The sequence below is a fragment of the Arvicanthis niloticus genome, chromosome 2 (assembly GCF_011762505.2).
Source record: "Arvicanthis niloticus isolate mArvNil1 chromosome 2, mArvNil1.pat.X, whole genome shotgun sequence".
NCBI classification, from domain to species: domain Eukaryota; kingdom Metazoa; phylum Chordata; class Mammalia; order Rodentia; family Muridae; genus Arvicanthis; species Arvicanthis niloticus.
In genome coordinates, this window is record NC_047659.1 from 77,286,292 (window position 1) to 77,304,576 (window position 18,285).

General features: G+C 42.3%; 1 protein-coding gene across 2 annotated transcripts in view; it reads right to left on the reverse strand.

Annotated features, from left to right (window-relative positions):
• The window catches only part of Prrg4 (proline rich and Gla domain 4), a 28,854-nt gene extending 13,496 nt beyond the window's left edge, over window positions 1–15,358 (reverse strand). Inside the window, exons 1-5 of one of the 2 annotated variants that reach the window (XM_034496823.2) lie at window positions 15,136–15,358; window positions 14,605–14,729; window positions 6,886–7,049; window positions 4,178–4,226; window positions 1,838–1,970 (exon numbers count right to left, since the gene is read on the reverse strand). In XM_034496823.2, coding sequence (XP_034352714.1) covers window positions 1,838–1,970; window positions 4,178–4,226; window positions 6,886–7,049; window positions 14,605–14,707 — 449 coding nt within the window. In that variant the 5' untranslated portion in view covers window positions 14,708–14,729; window positions 15,136–15,358. Of the gene's footprint in view, window positions 1–1,837; window positions 1,971–4,177; window positions 4,227–6,885; window positions 7,050–14,604; window positions 14,730–14,886; window positions 15,037–15,135 lie in introns of those variants that run through there. The other variant, XM_034496824.2, reaches the window with a different exon arrangement.
• Window positions 15,359–18,285: the final 2,927 nt, after the last annotated feature.

Here is an 18,285-nt window from a genome sequence, read left to right on the forward strand (position 1 = left end):
ATGGAAGCTCAGCTGAGAAAATGCCCCTATCAGACTGATCAGTAGGCAAGTCTGTGGGGCATTTTCTTGACTAATGATTGACACAGGAGGGCCCAGTCCACTGTAGGTAGTGCCAGCCCTAGGTAGATGGTCTTGGATGCTACAAGAAAACAGGCAGAGCAAGCCATGGCGAGTCAGTAAGCATGGTTCTTCCATGGCCTCTGCTTCAGTTCCTTGCCTTGGTTTCCCTCAGTAGACTGTGACCCAGGATTTGTAAGCCAAATACACCCTTTTTTCCTCAAGTTGCTTTTGGTCGTGGTGTTTTATCCCTGCAGAAGAAACCCTAACCAAGATCGTTGTGCAAATAATTATGGTTTCTATGAATCCTTATCAATCTCTGTTAATGCATGATGTCTCCTTAATTGGTAACATTTTTTTGTTTATTTGTTTGGTTTTTCGAGACAGGGTTTCTCTGTGTAGTCCTGGCTGTCCTGGAACTCACTCTGTAGACCAGGCTGGCCTCGAACTCAGAAATCCGCCTGCCTCTGCCTCCCAAGTGCTGGGGTTAAAGGCGTGCGCCACCACCTCCCGGCAATTGGTAACAATTTTGTTTTACTAATTTTAAGGTATCAATAATAGGTTCCCACCCACCTCCTACCCTTAAAACAAGGTGTCATATGTCCCAGACTGGTATCCAGTTTTGTTACACAGCCAAGGATTATCTTGAACTTCTGATTCTCCTGCCTCCACCCGCCCAGTGCTGGTCATTTGTAGGCTTGTGCCACCACACCAGGTGTATGTGGTGCTGGGGATGGAACCCAGGGCACACTAGGCAAACCCTCTATCAACTGAGTCATACCCCTAGTCTCTGAATTAAATTGTTTCTGCCACACAGACCTATTAAGTTAGTTTCTGTTTCTGAAAAAAAGATGGGACAGTGGTGTGGAAAGGAGAGGCAGGTGCTCTACTGCTGAGGTACAGCCCCAGTCTTTAAATCTTTGAGATGGGTTTCTGCATGTAGTCCAGATTGGTATTGAGCTCGAATCCTTTTCTGGTACCTCCCAAGTGCTGGGATTGTAGCTATGAGCAGCTATGCCTAGATCTTGTATTCTTCTGAAGGCTCTTAGAAATAGCATCATTAGCATATGTCTGTCAGGACTCACAGGTGCCCACATACACACTGAATAAATAAATACATTTTAAAACCCTTGTAATATCACCTTCAGGTTATTAATATGGGTGTTAAAACACGAAACATCTGTCAGCCTAGAGTCTTGGAAGACATCACTAAGTGTAGTGTAGAGCCTTAACTGGCCCTGGAGTAAAGAGGACAGTAACAGAAACTGGAAAATACCAATTTAGTTTAGTTAGTGATAATGTTACAATGTGTGTGTGTGTGTGGGTCAGAGGTCAACATCAAGTGTTTTTCTGAGTTACTTTCCACTGAATTTTTGAGACAGGGTCTCTCACTGAACTGGAACTTGCTGATTAAGCCAGGTTGGCAAGCCCTAAGAAGTCTCTGTCCCCATCTCCCTGAAGCTGAAGCTCATGGTACCACACTAAGCTTTTCTCGTTGCTGGTAATCTGAACTTAGGTCTTATGCTTGTGCAGAATAGACTTTACTGACTGAGCCATATCTCTGGCACTCTTTGCTTAGTTTTGACAGATCTACTATGGTAACATATTTAGAAATAATGGGAGAAACTGAGCAAAGGGTGTATGAAAATCCTCTGTACTGTCTATACAATCCTCTTGATTATCTAAGATTATTGTAAAGACCCAAAACCAAAAAGCTGTCTGATCTATTTAAAAATAACAATACAGAATGCATATTAATGAATTTACTATTTTGACTTACCTTGGATATGGCTGCCTGTTACACTTGGTGACACATAGGTAGTAGCCAAGTAAGCCAAAAACAACCAAGAACACTCCAGCAACAATTAATCCAGTCAGAAGGCTCAAAACATCAATTTTCTCTTTGTTAACATCTTTAAAAAATATTAAAATAAATTAATAGCATCATCCATACTTTCAATACATTTAACACATTATTGAGAAGATTCTCATCATTGACAACTAATTTATTTATCTTTCTTTCTTTTCTTTGTCTTGTTTGTTTTGTTTTTTGTTTCTTGAGACAGGATTTCTCTGTGTAGCCTTGGCTTTTCTGGAACTCGCTCTGTAGACAAGGCTGGCCTCAAACTCAGATCCACTTGCTTCTGCCTGAGTGTTGTTAGGATTAAAGGCCAGGCAATACTGATTTATCTTAAAGTCTTTGTGTTAGAGTGCTGGAGAATCTACCTGAAAAAATATAAATGATAGTGCTCTTTAATGGCACATGTGTGGATGTCAGAGAACAATTTTTGAGAGTTGATTTTTCTCCTTCTACCATGTAAGTCCTGAGAGGTGAACTCAGGTTTCATGGTAAGAATCTTTACCCACTGAGCCATTTTGCCAGCTCTTAAATGGTATTTCTTAGATACCTAATTCATTTGTTTATTTAAACAGGTCATGCTATGTGAATAATATCTAACAGTAAGTGGGGTAAACATGTACTTTGCTCAGCTAAATACATTTTAGTACATTTATTAGGCAACTTTGTAATAGTCTCCGACAGGAGGAGCCCATCTAAGATGAATGAAAGAATCAGGGGCAAGATTAATTAAATAAATGACCAAAATGAGGCTAAAAGGGGAAACAGGTGAAAGGCATTTAAAAAAAAAAACAAAAAAACCCAGCTACTGGTTAGCAAGAACAAAATGATAATCATATAGGACCAGGAAGTTCTACTGTTCTGTAGCATGGTGGGGTAGCTATTGTTGATAACTTACTGGATATTTAAAATAGAAGATTTTGAATATTGTTACCACATATGAATGATGTTTGATGTGATACATATGCTAATTGCCCTGATTTGATTACTGCACATCATATACCGGCATTAAAATACCACACTGTATTCCATAAATACATACAAATATTATGTATCAAACTTTTTTTTTTTTTTTTTTTTTTTTTTTTTGGTTTTTTGAGACAGGGTTTCTCTGTATAGCCCTGGCTGTCCTGGAACTCACTCTGTAGACCAGGCTGACCTCGAACTCAGAAATCCACCTGTCTCTGCCTCCCAAGTGCTGGGATTAAAGGCATGCACCACCACCGCCCGGCTGTATCAAACATTTTTTAAAATTTTATTTATTTAATGTATGTGTGCTCTGCTTCATATACATCTCCCTGCCTGAAGAGGGCATTAGACCTCCCTAAAGATGGTTGTGAGCCACCATGTGGTTGCTGGGAACTGAACTCAGGACCTCTGGAAGAGCAACCAGTGCTCTTAACCACTGAACCATCTGTCCAGTTCCATATCATGTTATTAAAAAGAGAAGATGGCAGCGTGAGGTGACCAACACAGATAAGATGAAGCCTTTCCTTTCTCCAGAAGTTATTCACTTGTAACACTCTCCTCCTGTATTTTTTTTTTTTTTCTTTTTCTTTTTAGTACCAAAGATTGAACCCCCGCTTTTGTACACGCTAGTCATGTAGCTTACTGCTGAGATAGATCTTCGGTCGTCCTCTTCTCCCTGTCCCCAAGGTCAGTGGTGTGTTCTAGAGCCCAGGCTTCACTATGTAGCTCATGAAGGCAACCAATGAGATTACAGGTGTACACCACCATATCCAGTTTTATGTCATTTTGAGGCTCAAACCTGAGGCTTCAGGCAAGCACTGTACCAGCTGAGGTGTGCGTGTGCGTGCGTGCGTGCGTGCGTGCGTGCGTGCGTGCGTGCGTGCGTGTGTGTGTGTGTGTGTGTGTGTGTGTGTGTGTGTGAAGCTGCAGTCACAGCCCTATCTCCAACCTTATCACAGGTATTCTGTTCACTTGTAATAGTAACAAAAGAAAAAGTGATACTAGTTTATAACTAACAGAGCCCTATTTCTGTGCAAGTTCTAACTTTGCCGAGCTGCTTAAAACACCTTTGTGCGAATTAGCTCACCTCTCGACTATCTCACCAAACTTGATTTTCAGTGTGTAAACAGATGAAGGTAGCCTTCTGTCTCACACAGCCCAGCATATAATTGAGAAACTGTCCTCGCTTGGTATGCATGTTGAGCAATAGCCAAACTCAAACATCAAAACTAAAATGGATTACCAAGGGGAGAGGTGAGGAAAACATTACTTGTCTGCAGTTCTTCGCCTTACCTGATTCTGTGGTTGGTCCTTTAATTGAATAATCCCGCCAAAATGTGATCTAGGAAGAAAAGATGAAAAATTCAAGTTTCTATAATTTACCGTGGTTTCTTTTGTTCCCAGTGACCTAGATTGGAGGTGGTAAGCTCTTGACATGTGACACAGGTAGGATACCAGTCCATTCAAGTTGAAGGGAGTGACTCATTCTGCCCTTTCTGCTGTCTGGTTAACTGGTGAAGAGACTGTTGCAAGTTTCAGCTCTCCATTACCATGCCTTTAGTCTCCCCTGACCCAGCTGGGGCTCTTTCTTTCTTTTTATTTTATTTTATTTTATATTTTATTTACATTTAAGATGCCATCCTCTTTCCCCATTTCCCCTCCCTAGAAAACCCCTGTCCCATGCCCCCCCCCTTTCCTTTTTGCTTTTATACAATTTTTTAAACTGTTAATCAAAGGCTTTATAAGTTTGGTAATGCTCAATCAGAAGCTTAACTCAATACCCAACCTAGATGTAAAAACTATCTTTGACTGGTGGAGACATGTGAACATCTGCCTCCATGCCGCTGGGGCTCTTTCTAAGACAGGGGACTGTCACATTTGAGAGGAAGCAAGGGTACCAAATGGGGAAGTTGAGGAGGATTTTCTGCACTGAGGATGTGGTCTGCTAGGATAGTTCACTTTACTGACTTGCAAAGTTATCTCTGAGGCAGTTTAAGTTCTGGGTGCTTTCTTTTTTGAGGAACTACGATTAAATTAGAAAATCTATTTTTCTTAATTATGAAAAACACCATTAAATCCCAGGCATGGCTAGAGAGAATATTCTTTGTTTTCCCACCTTGATACATGTAGTAGTAAATATTTGCAGGAAATGAGTGGCTGGGAAGGATTATGGAAGAATGAATAACTAGGGACCCTCACTATGCCATTGAAGGATCCCCAGGGAGCTTCTTATTCAGCAAAGAGCAAAGACTAATGCTAGAGAAAGGAGAGCAGGCCTGGCATTATTTACATACAGAGAAAGCACAGCACTTAACATTCCTCTAGAAGATTCCATATTACTGCAGGCACCATGTTACCTGTCTGTTTTCTATATTACCTAGGTTAACAGGCAGGCTTTAATTATATTTTAGTGGAGAACTTTAAAAACATTTGGAGTTGAAGAGATGGCTCACTGGATTAAGAGCACTTGTTGCTCTTGCAGAGGACCCAGGTTTAGTTCCCAGAAACCATGGGCATGTGCTATCTATCTAGTGCTGTAGCTTCTGAGCCATCTTCAAATAACATCTTGAATTGTGTCTCACAACCATCCATAACTGGGAACTGGGAAATCCTCATCTGGTTTCCAGGCACCAGCAAACATAGATATACATGCAGATAAAACACTCATATATATTAAAAGAAAATGGGAATTCATTTTTAAAATAGCCCCCCCCCTTAGGGTAAGTATAGTGGTACATGTTTTAAATTCCTGCACTCAGGAGGCAGAGGCAGGAGGAGGCTCTCCACTTACTGAGACCCCCAACTCAAAAAAAAAAAATTCCTCACTTAAATGATAAAGACAATCCATGAAATCCTAGATATCAAGGCCCACTTTACATCCACAGTGCCAGAGGCTAGTGGTTGAGAGAGCTTGCAGTACAATCATGAGGACCAGAGTTTAGATCCCAGCACTCAGACAATAAGAAGCACATCCCCTAAATACCTTTAACTCCAATCCCATGGAATCTGACACTCTTCTAGCCATGTGTATACAGGTACCCATATGCACACATATGTGCATGGATACACATGCTCACACAGACACAGATATACACATAAATGAAATAAATCTTTTAAAAAAAAAACACATAACATCCTCAGTGCATGTACTTAGGGGATTATCAATAAATAGCTGAACTATAGATATGGGCAGTGAAAAAAGGTAAGATCACTAAGAGAAAAAACTGTGCTGAGTCTTAAGTAATTGATGCTTCTAGTCAAAGAACTAACTCCAATAATGTCTTAGTAATGTTGCTGGGGGTGGGAACCACGGGCACGTGCTATCTATCTAGTGCTGTAGCTTCTGAGCCATCTTCAAATAACATCTTGAATTAAAATCCACCTGCCCTGAGACTATTTTTGAATATAATAAACATTGAACACCAGCATTCTGAAGGCAGAGGCAGGAGGATCTCTGTGAGTTTGAGGCCAGGCTGGTCTACATAGGAAGCTCTAGGATATCCAGAGTTATACAAAGAGACCATGTCTCAAAATAAATAAGTAAATAAATAGATTTAAAAATTTAAATATTAAACACAAAATTACAGTATAACCCACAATTTGCTAATTACAATAAACCTAGCTAATGAAAAATACAAAGCCAACTTTAAAGAGGCTTACGTAGCATTTTAAGAAATGGAAGAGGTGATAGGCATACAATTTTGATTTTATTTAAAGCACACAGATTGATCTAGAGAGATGGTTCAGTGGTTGAGAGCACTGACTGCTCTTCCAGAGGTCCCGAGTTCATTTTCTGGCAACCACATGGTGGCTTACAACCATCTGTAATGGGATCCGATGCCCTCTTCTGGTGTGTCTGAAGATAGCTACACTGTACTCATAAATAAAATAAAAAATAAATCTTAAAAAAAAAGCACACAGGTCTATGATGTATTTAATGCCGTTTTCTCAAAGTACAATGAAGTAACTTTCCAGATGATTGACATCACTAGACAACTTACCGTATTTTCATCATCCCCCAAAATCTCTCTGGCTTCCTCATAACTACAGACCTCCTCATAACACTCTCTCTCCAGGTCCCCAGGCGTGAAGAGTTCTAAATCAAACCTATTGTACAGGAGGCGGCGGTGCATAAAGATGTTTGCAGCTTCTTTTGATGCAAAGACTAAAAAAGAAAAAGAAAAAAAAGATTTCAAATGCAACAAAGATAATGCAGAAACTTCCTGTTTTAACTGGAGGAAAAAGAAAATCATTCTCTTGACATGGGTAAACTGTACCAGCCTCTCCTGGATGACTTTCAGATCGGCCTCCACAAGTAGCATCCATAAAATGGCTCTTAGAAAACGTTGGCAAGGGGCTGGTGAGATGGCTCAGTGGTTAAGAGCATTGACTGCTCTTCCAGAGGTCATGAGTTCAAATCCCAGCAACCACATGGTGGCTCACAACCATCCATAATGAGATCTGATGCCCTCATATGGGTGTCTGAAGACAGCTACAGCGTACTTACATAAAATAAATAAATAAATTCTTTAAAAAAAAAAAAAAAACGTTGGCAATTCCAGACAATACTTGAGATGTGTATGCCCCAAATTATTAACATAAAAATTATTAGAGGATGACCATCTTTTTAGATGATTTTTTTCCCCCTGTAAATAGCAGGTGAGACTACTCTATTTCCAAAGGTTGGTTCTTTATTAATTTTTCTTCCCTTCCTTTTTTCTTTATAGTGCTAGGATCCAACAGAGGGCCTATTAATAATAAGATACTGTGCTTTTTGGTGTGTGTGAATATGTGTTTGAGTGTGTGTATTTGTGTGTGTGTGCATATGTGTGTTTTGCATGTGCTCATGTGTTGGTGTACCTACCCATCAGGAGGCCAGAAGAGAATGTTAGGTGTTCTGGTCTATCCTGCTCCATTTTACTCTCTGAGGCAGAATCTCTCACTGAACCTGAAACTCATAGCTCTAGTTATTCTGGCTGGTCAGCAAACTCCCAGAATCCACCTGTGCTGGGGTTACAGGTGCATGAATGGCCATTCCTGGCTTTTTCCTGAGTGATGTGGATCAAGGTTGAAGTTGTTGGGGCTGCATAACAAGAGCTTTTACCCATTAAGCTGTCTCCCCAGAGGGTTTTACACACACTTATACTAAAAGACAGAATTCTATACTCCTATGTTTATAAAATCATATGCTAATTAGGAGATTAACTCACATCCATTCATCCCACCCTTCAGACAAATGCCCACAGTCCTTTGTTGGATCTCTTCCACATTTGCTGAGAAGTCAATGAGAACTATAATAACTATAATAGAGTGTGTGAGAAGGTGAGGCAGGACCTTGACCTGGAAGCCAGCCTGGCCTACACAGCAAGATTGATAACAAAAACTGAGGGAGGAACAGCAATACGATTTATATGTTCTGTATCTCAGGTCGGCCATGATCATGTCTTAGGAATACTCACGTTTCACCCAAGACTTTTTTTTTCTATACATTAACTATCTAAGTAGGTTAAAATCTTCTAGATTGCTCTTGACCAATGCAGAAGTCCCTACCCATATATGGCTACCAAGCACTAGAAAAATGCCTAGTCTAACAGATATAAAAAACAAAGAGAATTTTAAATTTTGCATTGGAAAGTATGTGAAAGAGCACAGGCAAGTTTTAGATTGTGTATATTTTGCAAAAGCATTATAGATATTGGGCAAAATTTAAAAACATCAATAAAATCTATTTCACCTACTTCTTTTTGCTTGTTATTTTATTTTTTGATTTCATTAATTAATTAATTTTTGATGCAGGTTTCCCTACGTTATTCTGGCCAACCTGGAACTTGTTATGCAGATCAGGCTGGTCTTCAACTTACAATCCCAGGACTGCTGGGATCAAAGGTGCACACCACCACGCCTGACTTCTTTTTGCTTTTTAAATTATGCCTATTAGAAAAAAATCATTTCTGTGATTCACATAATATTTCTCTTATTATTATTCCAGAGTGTTAATTTCTTATTCTTTTTTTCCTGGCAGTGCTGGAGATTGAAGCCAGGACATCACACATGCTGGTCTAGAACTCTCTCATGGAGCCACAGGCTTAGTCCTAGCGCCAGTTTTTCTGTTATAACAACATCCAGGCTGTTGGAACCAAGAGCAAATGGTCCTAACGATAGTTGTTTTACCTCACAAGGCAGAGAGGCCAGGATGCTTGAACACTTGTTCTTTCTCCCCTGTCCTCTTGGAATTTTTTGCTCTGTCAAATGGGGAATGGTAACTTTCTGAAGCCTCTGTCACCTCTCATTGGCACTCCTGCAGTGGCTTGTAAGTGGTCTCCTGGTTTTTTTACAACTTGATGCTAACACAATAGCCAGAGTCTGTCTAAGAAACGTTTTAGCTAGGAGTGGTGGTGCACTCCTTTAGTCTCAGCTCTCAGGAGACAGAGGCAGGCAGACCTCTGTGACTTCCAAGACAGCCAGGGAAATGTAGAGATATTGTCTCAAAAATAAAATAAATAAACAAGTAGATAAATAAAAAAGAGTTTTAAATACCTGTGTGTATGTGTGTGCAGTGCATGTTTGTATGTAAGTGTATGTATATGTGGTTATGCCCATGCCATGGCATGCTCATGAATGTCAGAGGACAATATGCAGGAGTCTACATAGCAAGTTCTAGGCTATCCAGGGCCACACAGAGAGACCTTGTACATATATGTATATATCATATGTATGATATTACATATATAGATATATTTATACATATATGTATATTATATATATGATATTATTTATATAGATATATTTAAAAACAGCTTTTTCTGGGTATGGTAGACCTTTAATCCCAGCACTCAGAAAGCATAGGCAATTGATTCTCCGTGAGTTTGAGGCCAGCCTGGTTCACATGGCAAGTTCCAGGCCAATCAGAGATATATATCTCTATCTGTTCCTATCTGAAAATAATAAAAAGATTAAAACAACAACTGTTAGTATTCTGTTTAAACTCCACCTCCACAGTTACCTGGCAACCACCAGGTAGGCCTGGTACACTATAAAAGGGGCTGCTTGCCCCCTCCTTACTCTCTTACCCTCTTGCCTCTCTGTCCCCTCCCCCCCCTTCCTTTCTCTCCACGTGGTCATGGCCGGCCTCTACTTCTCTACTCCTCTGCTTCCCTGCTTCTCTGCTTCTCTCTCTCTCTCTCTCTCTCTCTCTCTCTCTCTCTCTCTCTCTTTCTCTCTCTCTCTCTTTCTCTCTGCCTCTACTTCCCTCCTGGCTCCCCTCCCCATGCCCTCAATAAACTCTATTCTATACTATACCGGTGTGTGACTGGTCCCTCACAGGAAGAGATGCCTCTACATGGGCACAGAACATACTCTCTTTATCTCTTTATCTTTTTATAAACACTTCAACAACAACAACCCCCTTTTTTCCTACTTTGGCTTTTTGAAATTTCCTAATGGTATTCTCTAAGAGTGATAAAAAAATTATATATAAAAAAGAAAAAAACAATAACCCAAACCTCCTAATGACAATCCGTCCTCCCACAAAAAAAGGCAAAGCTCTCAGAAAGAGCCAGATTTGGGGGAGGGGAGGGGTTATTGGGGGAGGGGACACTAGAGAGGGGCTTCCCCTCCTCAAAAGAAAAGAAAAAGGCGGAATGGGGAAAGGGCTTGCTTGTGGGGTGCTGGGAAGAGAGGAAGGGCTGATACTGGGTTGTAAAGTGAATAGATAAAAAAAAAAAAAAAAAAAAAAAAAAAAAAAAAAAAAAAAAAAAAAAAAAAAAAAAGACCCAGTGTTTCTCTTTTTTGTGGCCCCTGCCTTTCTGGGCCAGGCTCCTTCCACTCCTCCTGTGTGTCTGATGCAGCTTGCTGTACACTTCTCCACATTGGGTCCTCCTGTGTGTCTGCTGCTTTTTTGGAGTGGAGCTTCCTTCTTTCAGTCTGCTCTTTCATCTTCCCTGGGATGGAGTTCAGTGTTAATCTGACCTCTGTCCTAACCATAAGCATATGTTGCCATGTTCTGCTTTTCCTGACAGCACTCAGCCCCAACTTATTTTTCACGTGTCCATTTACTTAAATCTGTTACCATAATGTTTTCTCTTTAAAATTTTTAAAAACTAATTATGTGTGCCTAGGTGAGTCTATGTGTACTGTGAATGTGTAGGTTCCTTCGGAGGCTAGAGGGTGTCAGAACTGGAATTACAGTTTTGACATCCCATGTGAGTTCCTTTACTAGAGCAACAAGTGCTCTTAACTACAGAGCCACTGTTTCAGCCTCCAAGTTCTCTTCTTTGCTTTCGTGGGAAGGAGCCACAAAACGGAGGTGCTGGTTCCTGGCACACGAGAGGCCAAAAAATTGTGGGATGAACAAACTTACCTTTCTTAACTATGGGATCTATATTCTTTTATCTGTCTGTCTGTCTGTCTGTCTGTCTATCTACCACCTACCTATCTACTGAGGAGAGAGAGAGAGGAGAGACAGAGACAGAGAGAGAACAAGAATGCACTGCAGTGTGTCTGAGTACAAAGGCACAGAAGTCAGAAAGGGGCATCTGGTGTCTTTTCTGTCTCTTAGCCTCTTCCCTTGAAGCAGGGTTTTGCCCTGAACCCAGGGAATTTTTTTTTTTTTTTTTTCTCTGCTCAGTCTAAAGCCAGAAGGCTTCTTCAGGTATCCTCCTGTCTGCCCAACTCAGTGCTTCCAGTTACAGCCATGTGCAGAGTGTTAGGATCTAAACTCAGGTCCTCATGATTTCTCAGTAATTGCTCTCAGCCATCTTTCTGGCTCTTACATTTGGGCCTAAGTTCTACAGGTAGAAGCAGTTCATAGGGAAAGCTTGTGTAACTCAACTTGGTAGAGGGTTAAAGATGAAACCTGTGAGGAAGCAACTTAGAGCCTGCCCAGCCCAACCACAGGAGCCTGCTGTGTGTTCCTACTTTTCACATTTTACTGGCTAAAGAGACGGTGCCAATTAGGTATGGTGGCTCATACTCCAATCTCAGTACTCGGAAGTCTGAGGCAAGGATGGACTACCATGCATGTAGGATAGTTTGGGCTATAGAGTGAGACATATCTTACATTGCAAAACAAAGTAAAAAGAATCATTGCCAACTTTCTCATAGACAGTCTATCATCTGACTCAAGAATACCCATCCACCTTACCCTGAGACCCAGCAAAACTACTGTTCTTTCTGGATAGTGTGTTTCTCTATGTCCTAAGGTGGCCTGGAACTTACTGTGTACCCAGGTATGGCTTTGAACCCATAAAGATTTCCCTAAATGCTGTTATGTGCTACTACACCAGACTATTAAAACTACTTTTAATTAGAAAACAAAAGAGAAAGAGCTATAACCATTTTTACTTTTCCTGAAATAATACTTATAATAATGTCATAAATATAACCTATGATTAATTGTGACATTGTAATTGACCTTCACTTGAATGTGTCTTTCTGGATCTGCAGTTCACCACTTCTCCAAGTATGAAAGGGTCAGCTCTGTCAGTGGCTGGCCTTATATATAACCTTCCAGGCCAGCTCCAGTTTCCCCTGCTTTCCTCATGCTCTCAGGAGAAACACTGTCAAGTTTGCTTCTATTTGGAAAGCAGCAAACTTCCCTGGAATGCTCAGGGTTCCCAGTGAGGGCTGCTACCTTCCTTCCCTTTGACCACTGTGTGTGGGGAGGTGCATGGCTTTTGAATCTATGTTTCTCTTGTCCTGAATGCTCCTAAGAGGCTGCCTATCCACACAGTTCATTGTTACAAATGCACTACTAAGATATTCCATTCTTCTCTTATGTTTCCTAAATGAGATCCTTCTGTTTCAACAGTGTCCTAAGAGTTTTAGCAGACCTCTCTGGAGGCTCCCTTCCCCAACCTCATTTTCAGTAATAATTACTTCCAGATTCACAATCTCACTTTGTACAGTTTCAGTTACGCTAGGCCAACCAATGCCTAAACATATGGAGTGGAAGAATTGCATGGCATCCTGAGCAACATGCTCCTGTCCTTCCAACTTAGTTCTGTCCAGAATCCAAATCAACCGTTTGTTCACAGCATCCACAGTGTATGCACTACCTGCCCGTTAGCCATTTTGAACAGACCATGTCTGGTGGCATGCCAGGTTTATCCACAGGTTTCAGTACTATCTAAAGTTTCAGGCATTTGTGGGGGTGGAGGGGTGGGGGCTTGGGAAGTGTCAGGGTAGGGGTGAGGGTGGTGGTGTTGGAAACGCACCAACTGAAGATAAGGAAAAGGATAGTGTGCCTTTAATATTCCCATGTGTCTTGTCTCACTTGCAGATGGGAAGCCCTGCCCGTGTTTCACACAGCTCTCCCAGCATGCGCAGCTACTGCTTACTCTTAGGGGTGTTTCAGGTCCTCTGTTCCATTCCCACTTCTGTTACTGAGCTTACTGAGAGTATCTGCTTACCCTGCCTGTTTACCAGCAGAGCAAAAGCTCGGCTAAGACAAGAATGACAGTCCTTTCTCCATCTCCAGCAGCCAGCAGAGGGCCTGACACACAATGTGTGCTTGTAGATGGCTCCTGACTCAGTTTCATTTCCCACAAACAGCTGTAGCCCTCTGCACTTGGCTCTGACTTCTGAATTATTTTATGATGTTTGTGGATGGATGCACTCACAACCATCCCAGAGATCAGTATCTGTGTCTTACCAGCGCAAGGACCATCACTGTGAATGGACTTACGGATAATGGGTGGCTCGGAAAGCACGGATCCCTTTCATTCTAACAACCTCTGTTTCAAATTTGTCTACCCCAGTTGCCTAGAACTTTCCCATTAGAATGTGATTCCTTTAGGCCAAAATATTGCCCTCCACACACACACACACACACACACACACACACACACACGCATGGAGTGAGGGGAGCACACTTCATCAATCATTAATAAGTCTGTCAAGAGTATTAGTAACAGATCCCACTCAGTGAAAATGAACTGAGAACTGGATCTGATAAAGGGGATAAAGAACAATAGAGAACAGGAATGTGTGAATTGAGTAAATCCAAAATGTTGGTGCTGGTGGAAAAAAAACAATGACTAAGCTTCTGGTTTTGCTAGGTTAGGCTTTTAAAAATGGAAGCAGGAACCAATTCGTTTGTGACCTGTAACTGAAAATTCTGGGCCAGCAAGCTACACTTAATCTCTCAAGCATCTGCCTTTATCTACACAACGTTTGGAACAAAGACCGGAAGGGTCATCCTGCCTTCCAGTCCCATAATTCTACCGAGGAAGTCGGTCAAGACTAAGGGGGTAGAGTTCCTTGCTCGGGATCTCACAAATCCAGACTAGGGGCAGGATGTGGCTCGGTAGAGCGCTTGTCTACATGGGGATTCCCAGCAGTGCACAAACAAGTCCTGACAAGAGTCTGGCCTCCCTGTCAGTCTTTCCAAGAGCCTTGTTCTTTATAACTAACACACAGTTTCATCTAGGAAAAAGCAACTCACTGATTTTCGGACTTCGAAATAGGCTTTCAATTCAGTTAACCACAAACCAGGTGTTAAACATCTGTTTACTAAGGGAGATAAGTTTGTACATATTATAGTTAAAAACCCACAACTCTAAACAAGAAAGCCGCAAATTAAAACAAAGGATATGCTGTTGCTCTGTGGTTCACAGGGGCGTGTAATTCTCCCCCTACCTCACTTTGGCTTGAGATCTATACAGTATACCGCTTCTGGTTTCAGAAGGGTTTTCCCCCAGTCGGCAGCCATGCTCACTTACTTTCTTCTGGGGCATGTTCGGAATCCTTTAGGCTTCTTGAACAATGAGGAACTGCGAGGGTAAGTCTGGACAGCTGGCTGAGTACGACCAGAAGTGGAAACATAGTCTAGCAACTGTCAAACAAACTAAAACAAAAAGTGACAACGACATATTAAAACACACACACACAAAGAGAGAGAGAGAAAGAGAGAGAGAGAGAGAGAGAGAGAGAGAGAGAGAGAAGAAAAGAAAGGAAGAAAGAAAAGCAGCCCGAGTCTCAGCTGGTTGGGGTTTAGTAGGTACCTGTTGTACCCCACGCGCCACTTTTAATCTAAAGGACCGAGGCGCTCCGGGCAGGTGGCACTCCCGGAGCGCCTGGGAACAAAAGGTGCGCCCGGGAATCTGCGGAGGAGAGTTCAGACACTGGCCCAGGCAGACGCGACTCTCGCCTGCGCAGACAGGCAGTTAGGTGCTGGAATGCCACCGTCGGGGCAACGTCTTTGGGTGACTCTCCCACACCTCCCTGCTCCACCCCACCGCCGGGCGCCGCACCTGTGTTCCCCGGCACATGTTCCAGCAGCCCCAGGGCGGGAGTCGAGTTTTCTGCTTGTCCCCGAGGTGGCCTGGCCTGTGTCGCAGAAGCGTCTGGATCTCGGCGACAGTCGGAGCCTAACTCTTCGCGGCTCCAAGGCGACACCGACGCGCAGAGGAGGCGCTTAGGATCCACGCAGGGGCGCTCCGGGAACGTGCGCTGCACCGGGCCCAGCTTGTATGCTGGGGCCACTCCCACCGCTGCGGGACAGGGAGGAGAGGCGTGTCACCTGGCAGCGCTCCTCCTCCCTCTCTCCGTACCCAGCCCTACGCGACTGTGACCCGGACGCTCTCAGTTTGGTGGTTAAACAGAGCACCCTAGGCACAACGGGAGTTTTGAACTTAGACCCTAAGCTTGGGCTCCCCGAAGTTACCTTCGGTCAGTTGTTCTCGCAGGGTGGTCCAGGGATGAGAACACGGTATTCATCCGAGAAAATATACTTTGTTCGTGATTTGCATTGTCACATGACTAAAAATTAATTAAAATAATTACAAAGTTCTCAGATGTGTTTCACCAGGTCTGGGTTGTCTACAAAATACTTTCAATATGTCTCCGAGTCAAAATTGTTTCCACCATAACAATGCAAGGTTTCACCTCTTTTACTTTCATTTTTTTCCCCCTCGAGTTTACAATGGAAATTTCCAGAAGCTATTTGTCATGTACTACTATCATCACTCTGCTAACTAATAAAACTCCAGTGGATGGATATTTGTGATGCTTAGGATCTTCCATACTACTTAGGTTAGTGTTGGTGTGTAAATTTAAACAGCACTTGACATATGTTGGTTCTCAGCATATTTCTACTTTTATTAGGTATCTTTAGTCATAGCTACAGGGACAGCTAATAAGTTCATCCTTCTTGAACAAGTAATCTTAGATCGTGAACTTTTCATTTGTTTGTTTGTTTTTCGAGACAGGGTTTCTCTGTGTAGCCCTGGCTGTCCTGGAACTCACTCTGTAGACCAGGCTGGCCTCGAACTCAGAAATCCACCTGCCTCTGCCTCCCAAGTGCTGGGATTAAAGGCGTGTACCACCATTGCCAGGCAGATCTTGAACTTTTCATTGAGTTTTGTCTTTTCTTTTCTTTTCTTTTCTTTTTCAGAAATGGCAAGAATAATAAGCACCCTTCATTGTCATGAGCTGAAGTTAAATTTTGAAATTTTCTCTACTTAAAAATGTTGTGTGAGCGATATAATTAGAAATAATTCAAGAGGCCCGCAGCTCACAGTGTGAGAAGATATGGGGATGGGGCATCCCCACACCCTTCCTGTCAAACAGCATGCTCTGTTACTCTTGGGAACGATATTTAAGTTTTGCTCTTTGGCCAGAGTAGCCTGGAACTTCATACAGTTGAAACAGAGCAAAAATGAAATACCATTTCCACTCCTCTCTAGTCTTCAGCTGATTTAATTTTCACCAAATTTTCTTCCTCGAAAGGCTATTATCTATTTTATTCTGATTAATGGAGTCAAGGAAAAATTCCCAGATATTTTGCAGACATTGTTTTTGTTTCCTCCAAACACTATCGGTGCCCCAAGCCCTAGAGGTTTAAGCCGGCTGGATAAGAGAGTCTGCTCTTTCACCTTATTTAAGCAGTGGCGATCAGACCATGGGGAAACTAGAAATACCTTCCAGCTGAGCACAGGAGTCGGAAATATCTTTCTCAGAAGACCCATTCTTCTGCTCACTCACTTAGTCAACCTATGGCTGGGAGCTCTGGGAACAGAAGGATAAACATCATTTTGCTTTGGGGAGAACTGGATCTTCCTGAGATCTGTATCTAAGAATGTAGGACTGTCAAGTTCTAGGGCAAGGGCAGATTTCCTTCCTTCCTTCCCAGTACTCAGTAAAGGCCCCTCTAGGTTATTATATTCAGTGCATTTTCATAGGTGGCAGCTATTTATTGTCAATGCTTCACACTTTTATTTAGTATGTGTGTGTGTGTTCAAGATAGGGTTTCTCTGCATAGCCCTGGCTGTTCTGGAACTCACCATGTAGACCAGGTTGGCCTTTCAGAGATCCACCTGCCTCTGCCTCCAGAGTGCTGGGATAAAAGGCATGCACCAACACCACCCAGCCACACTAATTTTAAAAACAGCATTTTATTAATTCTTTGAGAATTTCATACCATGTGTTTTGATTACATTCACTTCTCCTCCCCCAACTCCTCCTGTACCTATCTTCAACTCTCTACCCACCCAACTTTGACCCCCCACTCCCACCCCATCTAATCCAGTTTATGTTGTCCAACAATTCCTGCCCTATCAGGAGCCACAAGTCTTTAAAGGAAGCTGAAAAATGCTAATTGCTTCTCAGCTAGTGCCGGGCTGCTCTGGCTTGAGCTGGGGAAGGAAGGTCTTGTGCTTGCTGTCAGCTTCACACTGTTTTAGGGAGAGGCAAATAGTGAGAAGCTCCCTGCTGTGAAGTCAGCAGATGGGAATCTGATAGCATTCCTTGGTAGAATGAGCCTACCCACATTGCTGGAAATTTGGGCCGGAACAAAGGAGGCTTTGTGCTCACATCAAATATCAGCATTTGTAGACTGTGAGGGGAGTCAGAACCAACATGATTGTTTCTCAGTGGTGAATTACAAGCTACATGTTTCCTTTTGATTTATGGGTCCTAAGAATGGTATAGCATTTGGCAGGATACATACACAACCACTATGGAACTGAAAGATATTCTGAGTGTGTGTGTGTATGAGAGAGAGAGAGAGAGAGAGAGAGAGAGAGAGAGAGAGAGAGAGAGAGAGAGAGAGACAGAGACAGAGAGAGAGAGAAAGACAGACAGAGAGAGACAGAGAGACAGGTGAGGGAGGGGGAAAGAGAAAGGGGAGGGGAAGAGGGAGGGAGAGAGCTAGTAGCAGATTCTTGATTTGTTCTGTTACTTCCTACATTTGATTTCTTATTGTATAACTATTTTTTATAACCACAATATCCTTACACTTTTATTTACCATAAAGTATTTTAAGTTCCCTTTCAGATAGCATTTCTCTGGCCATCTGTGGAGTTGGGCCAGATGCTCTAATTCTCATTTCACACAGACGGATATTGAAGCATGGAGAAGTGAATGCATACGGAGTCAGGTTCTTTCCAGTATTGTCTTTGAAT